The sequence below is a fragment of the Hyla sarda genome, chromosome 5 (genome assembly GCF_029499605.1).
Source record: "Hyla sarda isolate aHylSar1 chromosome 5, aHylSar1.hap1, whole genome shotgun sequence".
Taxonomy (NCBI): domain Eukaryota; kingdom Metazoa; phylum Chordata; class Amphibia; order Anura; family Hylidae; genus Hyla; species Hyla sarda.
The window spans coordinates 58,803,768-58,826,112 of NC_079193.1; the positions used below are offsets into that span (position 1 = coordinate 58,803,768).

A 22,345-nucleotide genomic window follows, 5' to 3' on the forward strand; every position below is an offset into this window, starting at 1 on the left:
GCGAGTGCCGCCTTGCCGATTTATGTACGCTACGCCGTGGCGTTGTCCGACTGGACACGGACAGGGCGGGACTGAAGCAGGGACTCCCACAGAAGACGACAAGAAGAATCAACCTCAGTTCCAAGATGTTTATTGGAAGAAGGGCTTCCCAGGGAGACCAGAGGCCTTGAACCGTCTAGTCCCTGAACACGCCGCCCCAGCCCAACAGACTGGCATCCGTTGTAACTACCTGCCAGTGGAGGGGGAAGAGATGATCGAACTTGAAGAAGAAGGGGGGAGCGGAGCCAGAGTAGAGACTGACGGATCCGACGAGGGAGAGTAATCTTGCGATCGAGAGACAGAGGAGATCTGTCCCATCGAGATAGATTCGCCAGTTGAAGGGGAAGGAAAGGAAACTGGGCAAAGGGTACAGCTTCCATGGCCGCTACCATCCGACCCAAGACTTCCATGCAATTGCGGATGGAAACTGGGGCCTGGGCCTGAAGAGAGCAGACTCCTGACAGGAGCGTCAGACGTTTGTTCGTCGGAAGGCAAGTCCGGGCAGAGGCAGAGTTGAATTGAAGTCCCAAGAAAAATCAGAGACTGGGCGGGAGAGGACAGACTTGTCCCGGTTGACCATCCGCCTGAAACGATTCAGGGTCTAGAGAGAGTGAGATCCACATTCTCTAGAGTCTAGACTCTGGCGGGAACCTTGATGAAAAGGTCGTCCAGGTAAGGGATCACCGAGACTCCTCTGGACTCAAGGAGCCGAGGCCAGATCAAGGGGAGGGCTATGAATTGAAAATGCCCCTCCGGAACCGCAAAGCGGAGATACCGCTGATGGCCGGGAAATATTGGAACATGGAGGTAGGCATCCTTGATGACCAACGAAGAAAGAAACTCACCTTGTTCCATGGATGCCACTACTGAACGGAGAGATTCCATTCGGAAGTGACGGAGAAGATGACGGTGAGACACTTGAGGTCCAGAATCGGTTGCACAGAACCGCCTTCCTTGGGGCCCACAAAAAAAAATAAAAAAATTTTGGAATAAAAAACTCCGAAAACATTCCCCTGGAGTAATGGGGACAATGACTCCCTGGGCTGGGAATGGAGGGCCCCTGGAAACTGCTTCGCCAGAGAAGGAGACCAGGCGGCTCGGGACTTCCTGAAAGTGTGTGGTCCAGATGTTTCGAAGAATTGAGAGACAACCTCCCACCCGAGAAAAACCGGCGGGTGGTGGCTTCACTCCATGCAGAAGTGGGATTGCGGTTACCAGATTTGGCCACAAAACTGCCGGAACGGTTGGTGTCCGACTTCCAAGACGGACGTGCCCGGAACAAGGGAGACCTTTTGTCCCGCGAAGGCGCCTGCCCAGACCCCTTATTGGGGCCAAAGATCCGAAAGCACCAAAATGCCAGTGGGATGTAACCCAGGCCAGTGGGCTCAGCAGAACCAGACATTTTTGTCATAATATTTCATACAGACAAAATAGAAGACTAGCAGTCTAGTTATCAGTTTAGAGGGAGGAACAGATTTGTGTCCCCTATGACAGTAAAGTTTTAACCCCAACACTGTAACTCTGTCCCAGCTGAGAGGAAACTCCGCTCTATGCAGACAGAGAGGAGAACAGGCTAGCCAATAGCCTGAGAGGGGCGTTCCTGGAGCAGGGGCACTGATTGGCCCCTGCCACCTGAATCGCGTGCACAGCGCTGATTGGAGGGCGATTCGCGCCTCCAGTAAGCTCCGTCGGCCCTGTGGGCGGAGCTATAGCGCCCCGGCCGCCGAGAAGAACCACAGTAATGGCGCCCGCTCCTTGCCCCGAGTGCATATGTTAGCCACACATGCACCCGCGGGGAAGTGAGCGGGCGATACACATATCCGCCGGCAGCCGTCTGTGCCGAAAGTGAAAGCAAGTCGGCGCTTCATGCGCCCGAACAGTACAAGCGCCGGGGCTGTAAGCATAGTATAACACACACGTGCATAATAAAGTAAACCATACATTCCCAAATATGCCATTGCGCCCCCTTTTTTAGAATAAAAAAATAGAGCCCCTAACAAGCCAGCCCCTTGGACCCTGAAAGGTGGGCCAAAAAATGAGGGTCTCCAGATGTTGCAAGTCAGCACCTAAAAGGGAGAAGAATATATACTCACCTCAGTCAGAAGAACTTACCTCATGGAGTCTTCTGTGAGGTCTTCAGTCAGCTTTCTGTTACCTGCATCATGCCGAGCCACCATGTGCGAGTGAGGCGAGCAGGGAATAGGGGGACCCGGACCCATGAGGTACAACCCTCGGCGCTGACTGTTGGCGAGAGGGGGTTAACAGCACATATACGCAATGTCTGTGCCCCCTTACTCGCAATGCGGAAACAGTGAGCCGCAGTTCCCGAGTCCCCACCTGAAAACATGAAAGAAAACGGAATAAAAAAAAAAATAACATTCCCTAACTAGGAAAATAATAAAACCGAAGACCTGATCTGGAGAAATCCAGACCATGTCCACCTCCTTCGGACACTAAGCTAAAACTGATTAGCTCAGGGCCTGGAGGCGGGTATATCCTGCTGGGAGGAGCCGACTTTCTTATTGCCATAGTGTCACACCTCCTAGAGACAGCAGCATACACCCACGGTCTGTGTCCCCCAATGGAGCCGAGAGAGAAATATTATTTTGCTCATGTTGCTCCGGCAAAGCCAGTACATTTAAACAAGTTAAACAACAAGAAATAATAAAGCCTAAACAAAACATGAACAAGGTAGTATACCTTCAAGGAGGGATTTATTGTAGATAATGCAACGCGTTTCACCACGCATGCGTGGCTACCTCAGGCTGCTGATTTGCATGCCTGAGGAAACCACGCATGCGTGTTGAAACGCGTTGCATTATCTACAATAAATCCCTCCTTGAAGGTATAACTACCTTGTTGGTGTCCTTATCTCTGTCAGCGCCGATCAATTCTTGAACCAGAAGCCCACCCTGTCGTTACTGTTCACATCAGGAAGGCTGCATATTCCGGACTATTAATCCACGCGATCTCCATTGTTGTGTATGGGCTACACAACTATATCGTGTGAGCGGTGATTTTTTTTCCCCCCATTCCTTCCATATTGAAGTGAATTTACTCCACAAGGAGCGCCTCCACCTCTTTTCTACAAACAAAACATAAACCACATTTACTCAGGGCCCCCACCGACCCACTACTCACGCTTTCTTAATATCCTCTGGAGAGGCATTCCTATGAACTCCCAAGACTTGGTAATAGTCGACCATTGTTTATTTGGAACGAGTCTGGTAGGAACCTGCAAAAATGTTAAGACTTTGTTTTATTTGTAAAATACTAGTGTTCTAAATAAATTATAATAAAACAATCATCATGCAAAAACATTAAAGCAATGGGGGAAGGGAGCATAGGGCAATAACAAAGAATCAGCTGACTTTACAGGCTAGAATCTAGGAATTGTATTTTTAGAAGTGCTCGCTCACAGCGATGCCGCAGGATTTAATCAGGTCATACTGTGACCTGCTGCATGTGATGTGTGTATTCAATGCACACAAGAAGACAGCCAAGGGTCTGAAGTACAAAACACGGGCACTGCTACTTGAGGGTAGCAGAAATCGCCTAAAGCAAAGACATTACAGGTCTCCAAGATCTCTTTTGATGAAAAGTTCCCAAAATGTTACCCCTTTCTTGTTACAGCGATCATTTTTTCCACTTACTTTTTTCGCTCCTTGCCTTCTAAATGACATAACATTTAAAAAAAACAACTCCCATTGAGAAAAGTGTGAGAATCTTTACTTTTATGGTAAAATGAAGGCTGTGTCACCATTTTTAAACCCTATAAATAACATTTTTTGAGCAGAGATTGGTACCATTATGGGGTACATGGAACTTTGAGGAAAGCAATACACAATTCTGATGCTTTTTCATTTACGCCGTTCACTGCACAGGATCAAGTTATATTTTTATCGTTCAGACAGACACTTTCACACGAGCCAATACCAAATGTTAATTTCTTTAAAGAATAGATTCTTTTGTCTATTGACGGAATGGAAAAAAAGGGGCAAGTTTTTTTGTAAAGGGAGATTTTTGTTTTTTGTTTTTTTTTATAGGAAACTTGTATAAGCAATCAGTCAATTACTTATACAACTCAATGCAATACTATTGTATTGCACTGAGCATCGAATTTGGCACTCTACTATTGCGAACTTCCTGTGGCAGACTGTACTAGCAGAAGCAACAAAGGCTCCTTGGTCTGCCACACTGCTATTGTATCACCACACAGCAACTCTTTACATGCTGCAAATGCTACCAATCATGGTATTTAGAGAATTAAAAATTATTTCCCCTACCTGGCGCATGAAGTATGCGTAGGTCATATGTCAGGAAGGGGTGAAAGTCAGCAGCTACAAAACTGATACGCAAGTCAGTATTTTTCCTTGCGGCTTTCTAACAGCTTTTATTTAGCTCTATTAGGGCAAAAATATGATCTGTAACTACAGATTAGCAACAGTGTCTGGGAACAGGGAGTCTGAGAAATATCACCGATTTAGGCTGCTCGCTCCCTCCACAAGCAACTCTGCTTCCTCAGATTAAAAAAGGAAAACTGTCACCAAATCCCCCCCGCACTAACCAGAGGTACTGGCTGGTAGTGCAGGGGATGCTGATCAATATCAATATGCTGCCTACCATGCCCGGATCCGCGCCGCCGTTCGCCCATTATCTTCATTATGCCAGATATGCAAATCCTCTTCTAACTGGCACAGGCGGGGTTACTGCCTTCATCTGACACCGATGTCACCGCCGCTCTGCCTGCAACACCACATGGCCTATGCATATTCATGCCCTCCCTCTCCTCCCAGCTCTGTATGAGACTCCACTGCGCTGAGGCTGCTTCCGAGTGTACACAGGAAGCCGACACATGCGCAATGGAGTCCTGTACAGAGAAGGAGGAGAGGGAGATATGGAGGGAGGGCATGAATATGCATAAGCCGAGTGGTGGAGACGTCACAGTGCCAGATGAAGGCAGTTAGAAGATAATTAGCATATCTGGAATAATGAAGATAACGGGCGAACAGCGGGGCAGATCCGGGCATGGTAGGCATCATATTGATCAGCGTCCCCCGCTCTACCAGCCAGTCCCTCTGGTTAGTGCGGGAGTGGTCTGGACATACACCTCTGTAATAGAGGCTCTATTCAGGGCCTTGCAGATTCTGTTGCAGCATTAGAAAACAAAGTCAGCCAGTACACTACAGACATGACAGGCCACAATGACTATGAAGCATTACAGTCATTAAAATAAAAAAAATGCAGACATGTCAAATGTTTTTACATGCATAGACCCCACAATCCCTAGATAGACAGATGAAGTACATGGAGGAATCATAGGAGGATGTCAGAAATATAAAAAAATAAATAAAATACCCACAGGTAGTGCGCAGTCAAACAGATTTCAGCAAAATACAACACACGTCCTCCATCTACCAAGTAGGACCACACAACTCAATTCTTTAGCACAGATGGGTTGTAACATCACTTGACCGGTTCAAGTGTTATTGCTGCTAAAGGGAAACAGAAATACAAGACTCGAGTAGACAGCAAAATCTGGATCACTGAGTATTGGGAAAGCATTGCCTGGCAGGTGCCAACAGTTCAGGCAGGTAAAGAGTGTGGGGTAGTGATTTCCCAACCAGGGTGCATCCAGCTGATGCAAAACTACAAAACCCAGCATGCCCGGACAGCCAACGGCTGTCCGGTCATGCTGGGTGTTGTAGTTTTGCAACAGTTGGAGGCACCCTGGTTGGAAAACACTGGTGAGGGGAGTGTACTCTTGGCACACCCTTGGGCGTCTGAGACATGTGAATGGACATTTGGACAGTAGGGCTTATCTCAAGCATTATGGCTGACTAAATCCATGGCCTCTCATGCCACATGCCATGCATAATGATGGATTGGCTCCATGACTGTTTTACTTTCTTTCTTGGCCTTCACACAGTTTCCCCCTGTCCCAAATCCTAGAGAATGTCAGGGCCTTAATATAATTTGCTGAAACTATCAGAACATCTTGCTTGTGTGCAGCAGCCAATAAACTAGCAGGACACTTTCAACACCTAGAGGAATCTATGCCATGTCCAATTGTGCAGTTCGAATGTGTGTAAAGGTGTCTAGACTTCCTCGTGAAGACCTAATGTTGGCAGAAAGAAGGGTTGGGATTGTGGGATTTATACATGTATGGGCCTTTGTTCTCAAGGGAGATAAGTTGCCTTCAAAAGGATTATTCCCTTCTTCCTAATGAAAAGCAAATGTATACTCAGATAAGCATGTGTTTGGGGAAAGGGGTGAAGGTAATGGCTCTGAGGTGAAGGAGGGTTCGACTGTCAGCTATGTAGGGTGCATGACCACCTTTTGTGTGGGTGGGAGGAACCTGGAGAATTGCTTTAATTACCTATTGCTATTTCCAGAGAAAAATAAGCAGATTTCCATCTCTGGCATTCGGAAATGTAAACTCTTTACGTACAACAATGAAACTTGTAGCAACTTGCAGAAAGGAATCAGATACAATATGGTGTAACTTTTACACAGAAAATTCAAATATGTGCTGTAACAACGGAAATACCAGGACTACTATATTCATAGGCAATATGGCAATAAAAATATAACTCACAATGACATTTATACCTAAAAGACCAGTACTATCTTATTATATACCGTATATACTCGAGTATAAGCCGACCCGAGTATAAGCCGAGACCCCTAATTTCAACCCAAAATCCCAGGAAAAGTTATTGACTCGAGTATAAGCCTAGGGTGGGAAATACCTCATCCCCCCCTGTCATCATCCAGACCCGTCATTAACATCCTCATCATCATCATCCCGTCATCATCCCACACATCCCCCCTTCATCATCCCCTTATCATCCCACACATCCCCCCTTCATCATCCCCTTATCATCCCACACATCCCCCCTTCATCATCCCCTTATCATCCCACACATCCCCCCTTCATCATCCCCTTATCATCCCACACCCCCCCCCCTTCATCATCCCCTTGTAATCATCCCACACCCCCCCCCCTTCATCATCCCCACACCCCCCCCCCCTTCATCATCCCCACCCCCCTTCATCATCCCCACACCCCCCCCTTCATCATCCCCACACCCCCCCTTCATTATCCTCTTCTCATCATTCGCCCTCAGTGGTCTTCAACCTGCGGACCTCCAGAGGTTTCAAAACTACAACGCCCGGGCAGCCATCGGCTGTCCAGGCTTGCTGGGAGTTGTAGTTTTGAAACCTCCGGAGGTCCGCAGGTTGAAGACCACTGCGGCCTTCAACATCATCCAGCCCCCTCTCACCCCCTTTAGTTCTGAGTACTCACCTCCGCTCGGCGCTGGTCCGGTCCTGCAGGGCTGTCCGGTGAGGAGGTGGTCCGGTGAGGAGGTGGTCCGGGCTGCTATCTTCACCGGGGGGCGCCTCTTCTCCGCGCTTCCGGCCCGGAATAGAGGCGTTGCCTTGACAATGACGCAGAAGTACGTTGGCAATGAACGCACCTCTGCGTCGTTGTCACGGCAACGTGACTATTCTGAGGCCGGGCCCGAAGCGCTTAGAAGAGGCGCCCCCGGTGAAGATAGCAGCCCGGAACCACTATGCCACCGGACCACCTCCTCTCCGGACAGCCCTGCAGGACCGGACCAGCGCCGAGCGGAGGTGAGTACTCAGAACTAAAGGGGGTGAGAGGGGGCTGGATGATGTTGAAGGCCGCAGTGGTCTTCAACCTGCGGACCTCCGGAGGTTTCAAAACTACAACTCCCAGCAAGCCCGGACAGCCGATGGCTGCCCGGGCTTGCTGGGAGTTGTAGTTTTGAAACCTCTGGAGGTCCGCAGGTTGAAGACCACTGCGGGTGGGGGAGTTCACTCGAGTATAAGCCGAGGGGGGTGTTTTCAGCACGAAAAATCGTGCTGAAAAACTCGGCTTATACTCGAGTATATACGGTAGCTAGATATTGGCCTACTGACATTACTGGTTCTGAAAAGCACTACTGTCATTCATATGCAAATACACATCTGCAATTGTAACTAATTTACAGAGATTTATTAAAAATCTTTTATGGTTTTGTGTCTACTGCTCCTGTACAAACCTATGTATCTTCATGGTGAGGCTGGGTTCACATATCTGGCTCATATTACTCTACACTTGAGACCAGTGGAGTTTATCACTATAAAGGTCTTGTTCATACAGTAGGGCTGCACGATATACCGCAAAAGCAAATCAAATTGCGATTTTTGCTTTTTGCGATACAGCCCCCCTGGGAAAACATGCGATTATCTGCTCTGGCTGGCTCCAGTGGCGGGGGCCGGCCAGAGCAGGTAAAAACAAATTTAAATACTAAAAGTCAGTGTTTCCCCAACCAGGGTGCCTCCTGTTGTTGCAAAACTACAACTCTTAGCATGCCCGGACCGGTAAAGGCTGTCCAGGCATGATGGGAGTAGTAGTTTCACAACAGCTGGAGGCACCCTGCTAGAAAAACTGAGCTAAGGGCGCAGGGAGAGAGAGAAAAAAAAAAAAAAAAAACCTTCTGCTCAACTAGTCCCGGTCCCTGCAGATTAGTCTCTGTGCACTCTGAGGTGTCCTCTCTTAGTACAGTAGGACCTTTCCCCTTTCAGCCAATCACTGGCCGCAGTGGTGTCACATGTCAAGCCAGTGATTGGCTGATGGGGAGAGGTATTGTACTGCAGCAATACACTAGGTTTCCCGGGACCCGTGGAAGATTTGAAATCCGCCCGGGAAACCCAGAAACCCAGTGTATTTTGCTGCAGTACAAGAATACAAGCATGTGTCAGAAAGGGGGGGGGGGGTATTTCACAATTTTTTTTTTTATTATATTGCATCGCAATATTTAGGCCCAAAATCGCAATCGCACATTTCCCCCATATCGTGCAGCCCCATCACACAGTAAACAAAATAAAATATATAAATATTCTAATAGGCTGAGCAGGCTATTCCAATGTGCCAAGTGCAGCTTAGTAGCAATGTTTTCATTTTCCCTCCCCACAAATAAATTAACTATTTAAAAAAAATAAAATAAAAATGTAAATTATAATGACACACACACACACACACACACACACACAGTGCTGGGCGGTATACCGGTTCATACCGAACACTGAATTTTTTTTCCTGCACGATATGAGTTCTTCCCATACCGCAATATGGTTGGGCCCCTCCCCCCTCGAATGAATGAATTATCAGCCGCACTGTCCCTCATCGGGGAACTAATCATATGTGACCCTGGGGCGCTGTTCCGCTTAAACCCCCCCAATGAATTATCAGCCCAGCGCAGCACTGTCCCCCACATCTAGGAACTAATCATATGTCACCTCGTCCTCCTGTGAGTTGCGGGCCACCGGCGCTAGAAGTCTGTACCACATATTCCTTTTGCCCCGGCTGCAAAAAACAAACAAAATAAACTGTAACTCCCGTTCCCACATTCCCCTGTTGCTCCGGTAGCGGCCTCACACTGGGGATGGGAACATCACAGAGCCGTCAGCCTATCACCGGCCGAAGCGATGTCCCGCCTCGGCCTGTGATAGGCTGAGCGCACTGTCATGTTCGAAGCTGGCCGGCGGCTCACAACACACAGGAGGACGAGGTGACATATGATTAGTTGGGGGACAGCGCAGCGCTGGGCTATACCTCCACCTAAAAATGTTTTGCAAAGCAGAAAAATAAAAAGACCCTTTGTATTCCTGGCTTTATGCAGATGAGCGGGTGGCAAATACTGAAGATGTCTCCCATCCTCTGCACAGGATAATCCCCAGTTCCCCAGCTGCAGACAAAGGTAATCCATATATAACACTCACAATACTGAAGTAGGGACACAGAACCAGTTGGGAAGATTTCTGCATATTGACAGCGTTCATTCTTACAGGGATAGAAAACTAATGTGATCATAATGTGCGAGACCAAACTGGACAAATCCTTGATGATCATTAGCTGCACTTCACAAGTAGCGTATGGAAAGTTGAAGGTCATGTTGTGAGAATTCCAGCTCTTCCAACCCACCCACACAGGCTATATTTATAGTGCTCAGCTCTTCAGAGTACTGATACCAAAATGCTGAGCCTGTTTATTAAAAGATTCTCACATCGGCAGATGATTCAATAACTATTCATTTTATAAAGCGAAACCTTAAAAAAAAAAATAAAAAAAAAAACACACCACCCGGAACCTTAAAAAGGGGTCTGGTGAAATACAATTGTTTTAAAATCAACTGGTGTCAGAAAGTTCAAACAGATTTGTCATTTACTTCTGTTTAAAAATCTTAATCCTTCCAGTACTTATCTGCTGTATACTACAGAGGAAGTGGTTTTTCTTTTTGGAGTTATTTCCAGTCTGCCCACAGTGCCCTCTGCTGACACCTCTGTCCATATCAGGAACTGTCCAGCGCAGAATAGGTTTGCTATGGGCATTTGCTTGTTCTCGTGACATTTCCTGACATGGACAGAGGTGTCAGCAGAGAGCACTGTGGTCAGACTGAAAAGAACACAAAAAAGGAATTACAAACTTCCTGAGGAGCATGCAGCAGCTAAGTACTAGAAGGATTAAGATTTTTAAATAGAAATTATATACACATCTGTTTAACTTTCTATCACCATTTAAGGAAAAAAATAATAAATAAATGGTTTTCCACCGGAGTACCCCTTTAGGGTCTATTCACACACAGCATGCGCAGGATTTCATGCTCTGTTTAGTGATTAGACCATTAAAAGGGGTACTCCGGTGAAAACCTCTCTTTTAAATCAACTGGTGGCAGAAAGTTAAACATATTTGTAAATTACTTCTATTAAAATATCTTAATCCTTCCTGTACTTATTAGCTGCTGAATACTACAGAGGAAATTCTTTTCTTTTTGGAATGCTCTCTGATGACATCACGAGCACAGTTCTCTCTGCTGACGTTATTATAATAATAATAACGCTTTATTTATTGTTGTCCTTAGTGGATTTGAACCCAAGTCCCCAGCACTGCAAGGCAGCAGTGCTAACCACTGAGCCACCATACTGCCCTTAGCATACATCTGCTATGCATGGTTGCTAAAATGGACAGAGATGTCAGCAGAGAGCACTGTGCTCGTGATGTCATTAGTGTTCCAAAAAGAAAGGAATTTCCTCTGTAGCAATTAGCAGCTAATAAGTACTGGAAGGATTAAGATTTTTTTAATAGAAGTAATTTACAAATATGTTTAACTTTCTGCCACCAGTTGATTTAAAAGAAAAAAGGTTTTCACCGGAGTACCCCTTTAAAGTTACAATCTAAAGTAACCGCAACACAATTATAAATGAATTAGGTCTGATCCCATATAAAGACACCTAAAACTAACCCTGCTGCCAACTCTGAAAATGGATTAGAAGGTAATGAAATAGAATTGCGGAGTCTGACAACAGAATCACCACACTAACCTGCTGTAATGCCTGTTAGTGCAGTTGCCGCTGATCACAAATGGTGTTAACCTTTTTTTTTTTTTTTCCCCCTTGGTGCCGCTATTTCCAATATATCCCTAGAAATCCTTATATGTAAATGAGAGTCTGTGTACTTTGAGTTCCCTAGCCTCCAGTTCCACTGACCCTCCTTCCCAGCCAGCCCTAAATTCAGGCCTCCTAACAAACATCCAAAATTCTCCTCCCTCTTCAGCACAAAGCCACTACATGCACAGTAATAGCGCTGGAGATCTGATACTTTATTTACATATAAGGATTTCTCGGGATACATCAGGAACCGCAGCATCCAGGAAAATAAAAAGGTAAACACTAGGGATGCACTGAAAGGGAAATTTTGGTCCGAAACTGAAAATTTACACTGTGCTTGGCAGACACACTATAGGGGTACAACTACATACCTATCTGATTGGTTGCTATGGGCAACTACATTTTTCCCACAGCACATTTTGATAAATTTCCCCCTTAAAAAAAAAAATTTATAATAATCAGTACGCTTAAAATGTTCTCTTGATCCCTTGAACTTAATTTTCCCATATATGGGGTTGTAGAGGGGCAATTTTTTTGCACTGTGATTTTATCAGTACCATTTTTATTATGATGTGACTTTTTGGATTACTTTTTTTTTCTGCTACATTAAGTGAACAAAAATCAGCAATTCTGTTTGTTTTTTCATCACACACCCACACATTTAAAGGGGTACTCCTGTGAAAACCTTTTTTCTTTTAAATCAACTGGTTAAACATATTTGTAAATTACTTCTATTAAAAAAATCTTAATCCTTCCAGTACTTATTAGCTGCTGAATGCTACAGAGGGAATTCCTTTCTTTTTGGAACACTGATGACATCACGAGCACAGTGCTCTCTGCTGACATCTCTGTCCATTTTAGAAACCATGCATAGCAGATGTATGCTAAGGGCAGCATGGTGGCTCAGTGGTTAGCACTGCTGCCTTCCAGTGCTGGGGACTTGGGTTCAAATCCCACTAAGGACAACAATAAAGCGTTATTATTATAATAAAGTCAGCAGAGAGATCTCATCCGAGAGCATTCCAAAAAGAAAATAATTTCCTCTGTAGTATTCAGCAGCTAATAAGTACAGGAAGGATTGAGATTTTTTTAAAGAAGTAATATACAAAATGTTTAACTTTCTGCCACCAGTTGATTTAAAAGAAAAAAAGGTTTTCTCCGGAGTACCCCTTTAAGCAATTTACAAGTTCTGATATTTATGCACACGGCATGATCAAATATGTTAACTTTAATTTTAAAAAGGGGAGGGGGGGTGATTTAAACTTATTTAGGGGAAGGGATTTTCTTATATTTTTTTTTTACAAATTTAATTTTCACAATATTTTTCCCCCCCATAGGGTAGTGTTTCCCACAGTGTGCCTCGAGTTGTTGCAAAACTACAACTTCCAACGTGCCCAGACCACCAATGGCTGTAGGGCATGCTGGGAGCTGTAGTTTAGTAACAGCTGGTGACACATGTAATTTTTTTTACTTCTTGATACTGATCAATGCTGTAGGAGCCTATAGCACAGCACTGATCAGTGTTATTGGCGCTCCATTATCACAGGCTGCTAAGGCCTGCATTATTAGAGTGCCGATCAGACAGGACAGACAAAAGGTAGGGAACCTCTGCCCATACTCTCCACTGAGCTACCGCAGATTGTTTTCGGCATTTTAGATGAAGCAATCAAGTTTGAGGGTTAATGCTGGACATCAAATGGATCAGCGATGTCCGGCATTAGCCTCTATGAAGCAAGCTCAGCTGCACCATATGCACACAGCGGTAAGCAGTGTAAGGGTTAACTCACCTCCACCCAGCGCTTGGCACTGCTGGGAGGAGAGACAGTCAGCCAATAATGGAGGGCCTGGACCGGACTGCACCGCACGAGACCTGGGAAAGGGGGGCCTGTACTGCTGACTGCCCAAGTTACCTACCATAGCAAGGGGGGGGGGGATGATGAGGCAGCGTAGCACCGATGTGAGGTGCCGGAGTGCAGTTCTGCACCTCACATCGGTGAGTATAAAGTGAAAGCCACGCCCACCAAAATTATCGGTAGGCAATCCCCTTAGCCGAAAACGGAAACGCAGAGGGGGGCATTTTCAGACGATAATTTTCGGCTGCCGAAATTTCGGTGCGTTCCTAGTAAACACAGTTTTGATCAGAATTACCAGCACAAGTGGGTTAGTAAGGGTGACACATAAGCAATATTGAACAGAGTATGAAGCAGTGTGTATTAACCCCTTAAGGACCCATGACGTACCGGTACGTCATGAGTCCGCTACCGTTCTATAACGCGGGGCCACGGCATCATAGCGGGTCGGGCCCGGCCTCTAACAAAGGTCGGGACCCGTGGCTAATAGTGCGCGGCACTGATCGCGGTGCCGAGCACTTTTATCCATTTAGACGCAGCATTCAAAGTTGAACGCCGCATCTAAAGTGAAAGTAAACTAATGCCGGTTAGCTAAGGGAGCTGTTTGGGATCGCTGCGATGAAATCAGCGGACAGCTGGAGGATCCCTACCTGCCTCCTTGCTGTCCGATCGCCAAATTACTGCTCAGTGCCTGAGATCCAGGCATGAGCAGTCAAGCGGCAGAATTATTGATCAATGGTTTCCTAAGAGAAACCATTGAACAATGTAAAAGATCAGTGTGTGCAGCGTTATAGCCCCTATGGGAGCTATAACAGCCAAAAAAAAAAAAAAAAGTGAAAAAAACTATTTAACCCCTTCCCTAATAAAAGTTTGCATCACCCCTCTTTTCCCATAAAAAATAAAATAAAAAAAACAGTGTAAATAAAAACATATGTGGCATCGCCGCGTGCGGAAATGTCTGAATTATAAAAATATATCGTTAATTAAACGGCAGGGTCAATGGTGTATGCGCAAAACAATTCCAAAGTCCAAAATAATGAATTTTTGGTCCCTTTTTATATCATGAAAAAATTGAATAAAAAGTCCTATCAATGAAAAAATGGTAATGCTAAAAACTTCAGATCACGGTGCAAAAAATGAGCCCTTTTACCCGCCCATACACAGAAAAATAAAAAAAAAGTTATAGGGGTCAGAAGATGACCATTTTAAAACGTATACATTTTCCTGCATGTGGTTATGATTTTTTCCAGAAGTACGACAAAATCAAACCTATATAAGTAGGGTATCATTTTAATCGTATGGACCTACAGAATAATGATAACGTGTCATTTTTACCGAAAAAGGCACTGCGTAGAAACTGAAGCTCCCAAAAGTTACAAAATGGTGTTTTTTTTTTCCATTTTGTCTCACAATGATTTTTTTTTCGTTTCGCCGTACATTTTTGGGTAAAATGATTGATGTCATTACAAAGTAGAATTGGTGGCACAAAAAATAAGCATCATATGGATTTTTTTTTAGGTGCAAAAGTTAAAGCATTAAGATTTTTTAAAGGTAAGGAGGAAAAAAATGAAAACGCAAAAACGGCAAAACCCCGGGTCCTTAAGGGGTTAAACATAACGGTGAAGAACTTTTCAAAATCTGTGCAGAAGAAAAGTTGACCAGTTGCCCATAGCAACCAGATTACTTTCATTTTTAAAAACATGAAAAAGCAATCTGGTTGGTTGCTATGGACAACTGGTCAACTTTTCTTCTGCACAGGTTTTGAGAAATCTCCCCCAGTTTTTTGGTACTGTTAAAGAGTACCTGTCACCAATTAAACTTTTAATATAGTATTCCTTGTGTAATTAGAAGACAATTTCCCATTTACTTGCTTTTAAAATCATCATGAGAAATATGTTTAAAATGTTATAAAGTAATGGCCACTAGGTGGCTCTGTTCTGTTCCCTGACAATTAATACAATGAGTTTGGTCTCCTCCCAGCCTGGCAGGAGTCTAAACTCAGGAAGTGCTTATCTGCACTGAGCTTGATTGACAGCTGCACAGACAGTAAAAGCTCCACAGATTCTTACAGAAAGCAGCACAGACTGAAAGCTGCATAATTTTAGTAAGTTTTACATAGAGGTCTATGGGTATACCACTGCATATGCATCTTGCAGCGTACTGCTGTGTAGAAGTGAACAAGCCCTAAAGAGCAGCCACTTCTGGTGCCGATTCTGTCGGCTGGCCTGCACCAATGCACAAGAAGATCCACATGGTCTAACTGAAATCCTGACTATCTGAACAGGACAGATCAGGTTGACATCCTGAGATGTAAAACAAAGTCACCAAATCTGTCAAGTACTTAAAGGGGTAGTCCAGTGGTGAAAAACTTATCCCCTATCCTAAGGATAGGGGATAAGTTTGAGATCGTGGGGGGTCCGACCGTTGGGGCCCCCTGCGATCTCTCTGTACAGGGGCCAGGCTCTCCGGCCAGATAGCGGGTGTCGACCTCCGCACGAAGCGGCGGCCGACACGCCCCCTCAATACATCTCTATTGCAGAGCCGGAGATTGCCGAAGGCAGCGCTTCGGCTCTGCCATAGAGTTATATTGAGGGGGCGTGTCGGCCGCCGCTTCGTGCGGAGGTCGACACGTCCCCTTCCCGCGGGCAGTCGGGGCTCCGTACAGGAGATCGCAGTGGGCCCCAGCGGTCGGACCCCCCGCAATCTCAAATTTTCCCCCTATCCTTAGGACAGGGGATAAGTTGTTCACCACTGGGTCACCACTGGACTACTCCTTTAAGCTACACTGTTAAAGACTTTGGATTTGTTTACATCCGCACTGCCAGGAAATATTCATACACTGGTTCCAGCACAGTGGTGCTACTTGCTTACGAACATAGCCACTGAAAAAGTCTCTAAAACTACACCATCCCAGACCTGGCAAGTGTGACCTGCACAAAAATGTATCAAATGCTCTGTGAACATTTAATAAATTTGGTTCTCCTACACATTACCAGCACACACACACAAAAAAAAAAATAAAAAAAAAAAAAAAAAAATTAAAAATAAATATGCTTCACTTGCACATACAATGATAAATGTGGGCCATATAGTGGAGATACTTTAACATAAGTTGTTTAACAGGTTAAATGTCATAATGAAGCCATACACCTGCAAAACAATGGAGACACTAACCTTTTATATTTATTCTCCTATATCACAGAGGAGGATCATATAGAACTTCTCAGCATAAAAACAAATACACCACTGCTGTGCTCACATATGAAATCATTTGTATTAAAAGGTGTGGTGTCTCGTTTAAGGTTTCCGTGTACAAAAACGTGTCTGTTCTTCCTGTTAGCCATCGATGACTACAAGGCTCAGTGTCATAAGCCAACTTATCCTCTGGGCATTACTGAGCGAGTGATTTAAATCTATAAATGCTCCGAGATACAGTCAGGTAATCGCTAGAATTATTTAACACTTCCACAGCTAACTGATGCAATAGTGGAACAGCAAATTGTAATATGGCTCTGTACAAGACATTTCATGAATTAGACAGGCTTAAAGGAATAATCTAGTGTTTTTGTTTTCTTACAGAATAGGAACTCATACAATCTTTTAATATACATACATTTTAAAGGCCTGAATCCGTATAGCCTCAAAATGGGGATTTCCCTGGATGAATACAATACTAATATTGGGAAAGTTGAATGCCATCAGGGCAGACTGCCGATCTACTTTGTGTTTGGCAGGCTTGGATATCTTCTTACTGCACCAGACATGCAATACTAATTTTTTAGTATGAAGACTCTGGTACATTTGTTCTTCCACCAGATACCCCCACTGTTTTCCCGGCCTTTTTGTTATCACCTATGGATAATGTTTTCCCATGCTTGTGATTGCTGTGTGTGGCTTCCTCTTTACCTAACCAGTCCACCCTCCTTTCCTCATTATCTAGATTGTTTTTCTTTATGCTGTTATCTTTGCATTTGGATTCCCTACCTTCCCTAATTCCCCGCAGCTGACTCCTGTCTGCAAAGTAGAATGGAACAGCCAATGGATTAGGCTGGGTCCACACTACGTTTTGTCCCATACGGGAGCGCATACGGCAGGAGGGAGCTAAAAGCTCGCGCTCCCGTATGTGACCGTATGCGCTCCCGTATGCCATTCATTTCAATGAGCCGACCGGAGTGAAACGTTCGGTCCGGTCGGCTCATTTTTGCGCCGTATGCGCTTTTACAACCGGACCTAAAACCGTGGTCAACCACGGTTTTAGGTCCGGTTGTAAAAGCGCATACGGCGCAAAAATGAGCCGACCGGACCGAACGTTTCACTCCGGTCGGCTCATTGAAGTGAATGGCATACGGGAGCGCATACGGTCACATACGGGAGCACGAGGTTTTAGCTCCCTCCTGCCGTATGCGCTCCCGTATGGGACAAAACGTAGTGTGGACCCAGCCTTAGTACTGTGTAATACACCTATGGCTAACTGGATAGTCACATGGCATTAGTCTCGAAACAGTAAGCAAAATGGAGGCTTCTATGGGATAACTATGTAGGTCTAATGGTGGAATTTTTAAATTCCATGTTATGGCCAATCTGTATGCATTTATGTATTCAATTTAGGTGGGACCCAACTGCTGTAACATACTTTGTCCTGGGACCTGCTTAAAGGGGTACTCCAGGGGAAAGCATTTTTTTTTTTATTAAATCAACTGGTGCCAAAAAGTTATACAGATTTATAAATTATTTCTATTTAAATATCTTAACCCCTCCAGTACTTGTTAGCTGCAGAGGAAGTTGTGTAGTTCCTTTCTATCTGACCACGGTGCTCTCTGCTGACACCTCTGTCCATGTCAGGAACTGTCCAGAGCAGGAAAGATTTTCTATAGGGATTTGTTCTAGGGATCGACCGATCATTGCTTGGGCCGATAATCACGATTTTGGGCATTATTGGTATCGGCAATTACCTTGCCGATAATGACAAACCATGGGGGGTCAGGGCGGTGCAGTGGGGGGGGTGCGACGCGGCGCAGTGCGGAGGGGCAGTAGGGGGCGCGGAGCAGCGGTGGGAGCAGTGCGGCGGTGGGGGTGGTAAAGCGGTGCGGCAGAGATCGGACTCAGGACCCCCGGACAGGCAGGGGGAGAGAAGTGGGTGGCGGCGGCGGCGGTCTATGGCACCGCAAAAGCCACTGCAGCCCGCTTTAAATCAATCAATGATCTGCAGTGGTGTCGCGGGGGGATAAATAGCCGATAACTTATACAGATATTCCAGTATAAGTTATCGGCTATCAGCCCTAACCTCCACCGATTATCGGCCCTAAAAAAACAAAACAAAACAATATCGATCCCTAATTTTTTCCTACTCCGCACAGTTCCTGACATGGTGTCAGCAGAGAGCACTGTGGTCAGACAAATGAACTTTACAACTTCCTCTGCAGCAAACAGCAGATGATAAGTACTGGAAGGATTAAGATGTTTATACAGAATTTATAAATCTGTAGCTTTCTGGCACCATTGATAAGAATAAAAAAAATAAAAAAAATTGTTTTCCACCGAAGTACCCTTTAAGCAGTGAAGGGGTCGTGGGGCTTCCTTCTGCTGATGAGGAGTAACATTGGTGGCCTATTCTAAGACTATACCAATAATGTGATTCTGAAAAACATGTGTAGATGAAAAAAACACAACAAGTATAACTAAGATAACCAAACTTACTCTTCAGAAGCCAGAGAACACACACCAAGAAACAGTCACATCTACGTGCAGAACAAGTAAAAGACAGATTTTTCGAAGACTTTATTAGATGTCTCAAGCACTTGACAAATACCAAATGTCCAAACATGGATTTATAAAAGCTCTCACTAAAAAAAAAGATCTGCTGCTTGTAAAGATATAATTTTCAAATCATGTACTACACAGAGAATTACATAAAACCAGAAGATGTTTAAGAAAAAAAAATAAGAATAAAAAATAAAAACCTTGTCAGGAAGTGAAGGGCCAAGAATAGATTGTGTGTGGGGCCTGCACAGTCACCTGCAGATAGTCAGGTCATACAGAGACTTCCTGTGTCCTTAAAGGTGGTATTCCGCCGCACACATCTCCCCTACATGAATGGAGGGGGTGTGGTGTTCGGGACATCATGCCACACCCCCTCCATTCATGTCTATGGGAGGGGCAGTGACGGCTAGTACAGAGCCTTCATGCCTCCTTCCATAGACTATAATGGTGGGGGGGTGGCGGCCTGCATCACCAGTCATCGGGTACAGAGCAGAGTTTGGTCCATGACCTGAATGACAGGGGTGCCATCCCAGAGATTGCGGGGGTCCCCAGCAGCGGAACCCCCGCGATCTAACATAATTTCCCCTATCCTTTGGATAGGGGATGTGTGTGGCGGAGTACCCCTTTAAAGGGGTACTCCGCCCCTAGACATCTTATCCCCTATCCAAAAGGATAGGGGATAAGATGTCAGATCGCCGGGGTCCCGCTGCTGGGGACCCCGGGGATCGCTACTGCAGCACCCCGCTATCATTACTGCACAGAGCGAGATCGCTCTGCATGTAATGATGGCCAATACAGGGGCCGGAGCATCGTTACATCACGGGTCCGCCCCTCGTGACGTCTCGGCCTGCCCCCGTCAATACAAGTCTATGGGAGGGGACGTGGCGGTCGTCAAGCCCCCTGCCATAGACTTGCATTAAGGGGACAGGCCGTGATGTCATGAGGGGCGGAGCCATGATGTCACACTGCTTCGGCCCCTGTATCGCCCGTCATTACGCACAGAGTGAACTCACTCTGTGCAGTAATGATGGCGGGGTGCCGCAGCGGCGATCCCCGGGGTCCCCAGCAGCGGGACCCCGGCGATCTAACATTTTATTCCCTATCCTTTGGATAGGGGATAAGATGCCAGGGGCGGAGTACCCCTTTAAGTTATCACAAAGAACAGGAGTAAATACCTGGTGTGTGTGGCAGACATGACAAACAGAAGAGAACTGGAGGAAAGTGATAAATACTGCCCCCAACATTTCTGAGCAATCTTCATAAGCTATTAAACTCTGCTAGGAACATCTTCCAAGCGTAGTTATGGTGTCTCTAGTCTCAAAACACAAACTAAAATTTGGGCTTCATGTAAATCACTATCCAAAACTACCCACAGCATTTCACTACTATACAGTAAATATATAACCTAACTATACCCCAGTATATCCTAGAAAGACAAATGCTTCTCTAACAAGATCCTACACACTTTTCAACCTGGTGATCTGCATTAAAAAGCTTAAGTTTTCCTCCAGAATCCCATTTGTTTGTATTGGAATAGAAAGACAAGAGCTCTGATCCAGACCATCAATGAAAAGACAATAGTGAAAAGAAAACAGTCGATAAAAGGCAGTTTATAACTTAATTCCAACACTGGCTATACACACACCAGATAGCAGCTGGCTGCACAATTGTCTGGCTGAAAGCTATCTCTACTGGCTCTCCCTAACATGCCTGTTCTGCTCCAATGAGCATGTCTGTCATTTCCGTGGTAGGGGGATGAGATCTTAGGGGGGGGGGAGAGAGGACAAAAAAAATAAAATTAAAAAATAGAAAACACACACACCTTTCCAAATTGATGACCACAGAGGAGTAGTCAGGCTGGCTATGGTCAGCTTTTAGCAGATAGAAATAATTCAGTTTTAAAAGACATCTATGTACAAAAGGATAGGTAAGGCCCCTTTCACACAGCCATTGCTCCCTGTCAAGAATCGACACGTACGTACATACATACATACATACGAGACACTTCTCGGCTTGACAGTTGCTGACTTTTCCTGCATAAATTAGTTCAGCTTTCCGGTGCTCCGGTGGGCTGGAAAAGGTGGATACAGTCCTAGGAGAGAGTCTCCAGCCCACCGGAGCACCTGAAGCTGAACTAATTTATGCAGGATAAAGTCAGCAAACGCAGAGCCGAGAAGTTTGTGACGAATCGAATCACTAAATTCACTCATCTCTATTATTATTGTTTTTAATAAAAGGCTTTTAAAAATAAAAGCAGCGACCTGAATGGTTGCTTTAGGCTACTGCGCCACTTTTCATTTGCACAAATTTTTACAAATCTACCCCTAAACTTTTAACCTGTTCAGGATGCAGGGCATCCCGGCACATCACCGAGGGGGGATCCTGAGTGCTGACCAATGGCAGTTGAAGACGGGGGGGGGGATGTCGGGCAGAACGGGCGGAGGAGATGGCGGCCGGTACAAGTGGAGAAGATGCCATGGGGACCGCCGATCGTCAGTGACATCAGCGGAGATCAGCGGCGCAGGTAGGGAGGAGACAGCGTGGAGGGAGGTGGCAGTAAAGGCTGTCTGGGCATGCTGGGAGTTGTAGTTTTGCAACATCTGGAAGGTCACAGTTTGGAGACCACTATTACAGGGTACATTCACATGGGCAGGGGGCTTACAGTGAGTATCAGGCATCCCCCGCCCGTGTGACTGTACCCTAAAAACACTACACGAACACAAAATAAAAAAAAAACACATACATATACACCTGCCCCTACACAGCCCCCCTCCCTTCCCCAATAAAAATGAAAAACGTCTGGTACGCCACTGTTTCCAAAATGGAGCCTCGAGCTGTTGCAAAACAACAACTCCTAGTATTGCCGGACAGCCGTTGACTGTCCAAGCATGCTGGGAGTTTTGCAACAGCTGGAGGCACCCTGTTTGGGAATCACTGGCGTAGAATATCCCTATGTCCACCCCTATGCAAATCCCTAATTCAGGCCTCAAATGCACATGGCGCTCTCACTTTGGAGCCCTGTCGTATTTTAAGACAACAGTTTAGGGCCACATATTGGGTATCGCCGTACTCGGGAGAAATTGCCTAACAAATTTTGGGGGGCTTTTTCTCCTTTCACCCATTATGAAAAGGTGAAGTTGAGGTCTACACCAGCATGTTAGTGTAAAAAAAATAAAATGTTTACACTAACATGCTGGTGTTGCCCTATACTTTTAATTTTGACAAGAGGTAAAAGGGGA

At 45.4% G+C, this 22,345-nt stretch overlaps 1 protein-coding gene across 3 annotated transcripts in view; it reads right to left on the reverse strand.

Annotated features, from left to right (window-relative positions):
• The window catches only part of DNAJB6 (DnaJ heat shock protein family (Hsp40) member B6), an 83,720-nt gene that overhangs the window by 46,475 nt on the left and 14,900 nt on the right, over nt 1–22,345 (reverse strand). For all 3 annotated transcript variants that reach the window (XM_056519568.1, XM_056519567.1, XM_056519569.1), the window contains exon 2: nt 3,181–3,274. In XM_056519568.1, coding sequence (XP_056375543.1) covers nt 3,181–3,245 — 65 coding nt within the window. In that variant the 5' untranslated portion in view covers nt 3,246–3,274. The remainder of the gene's footprint in view (nt 1–3,180; nt 3,275–22,345) is intronic.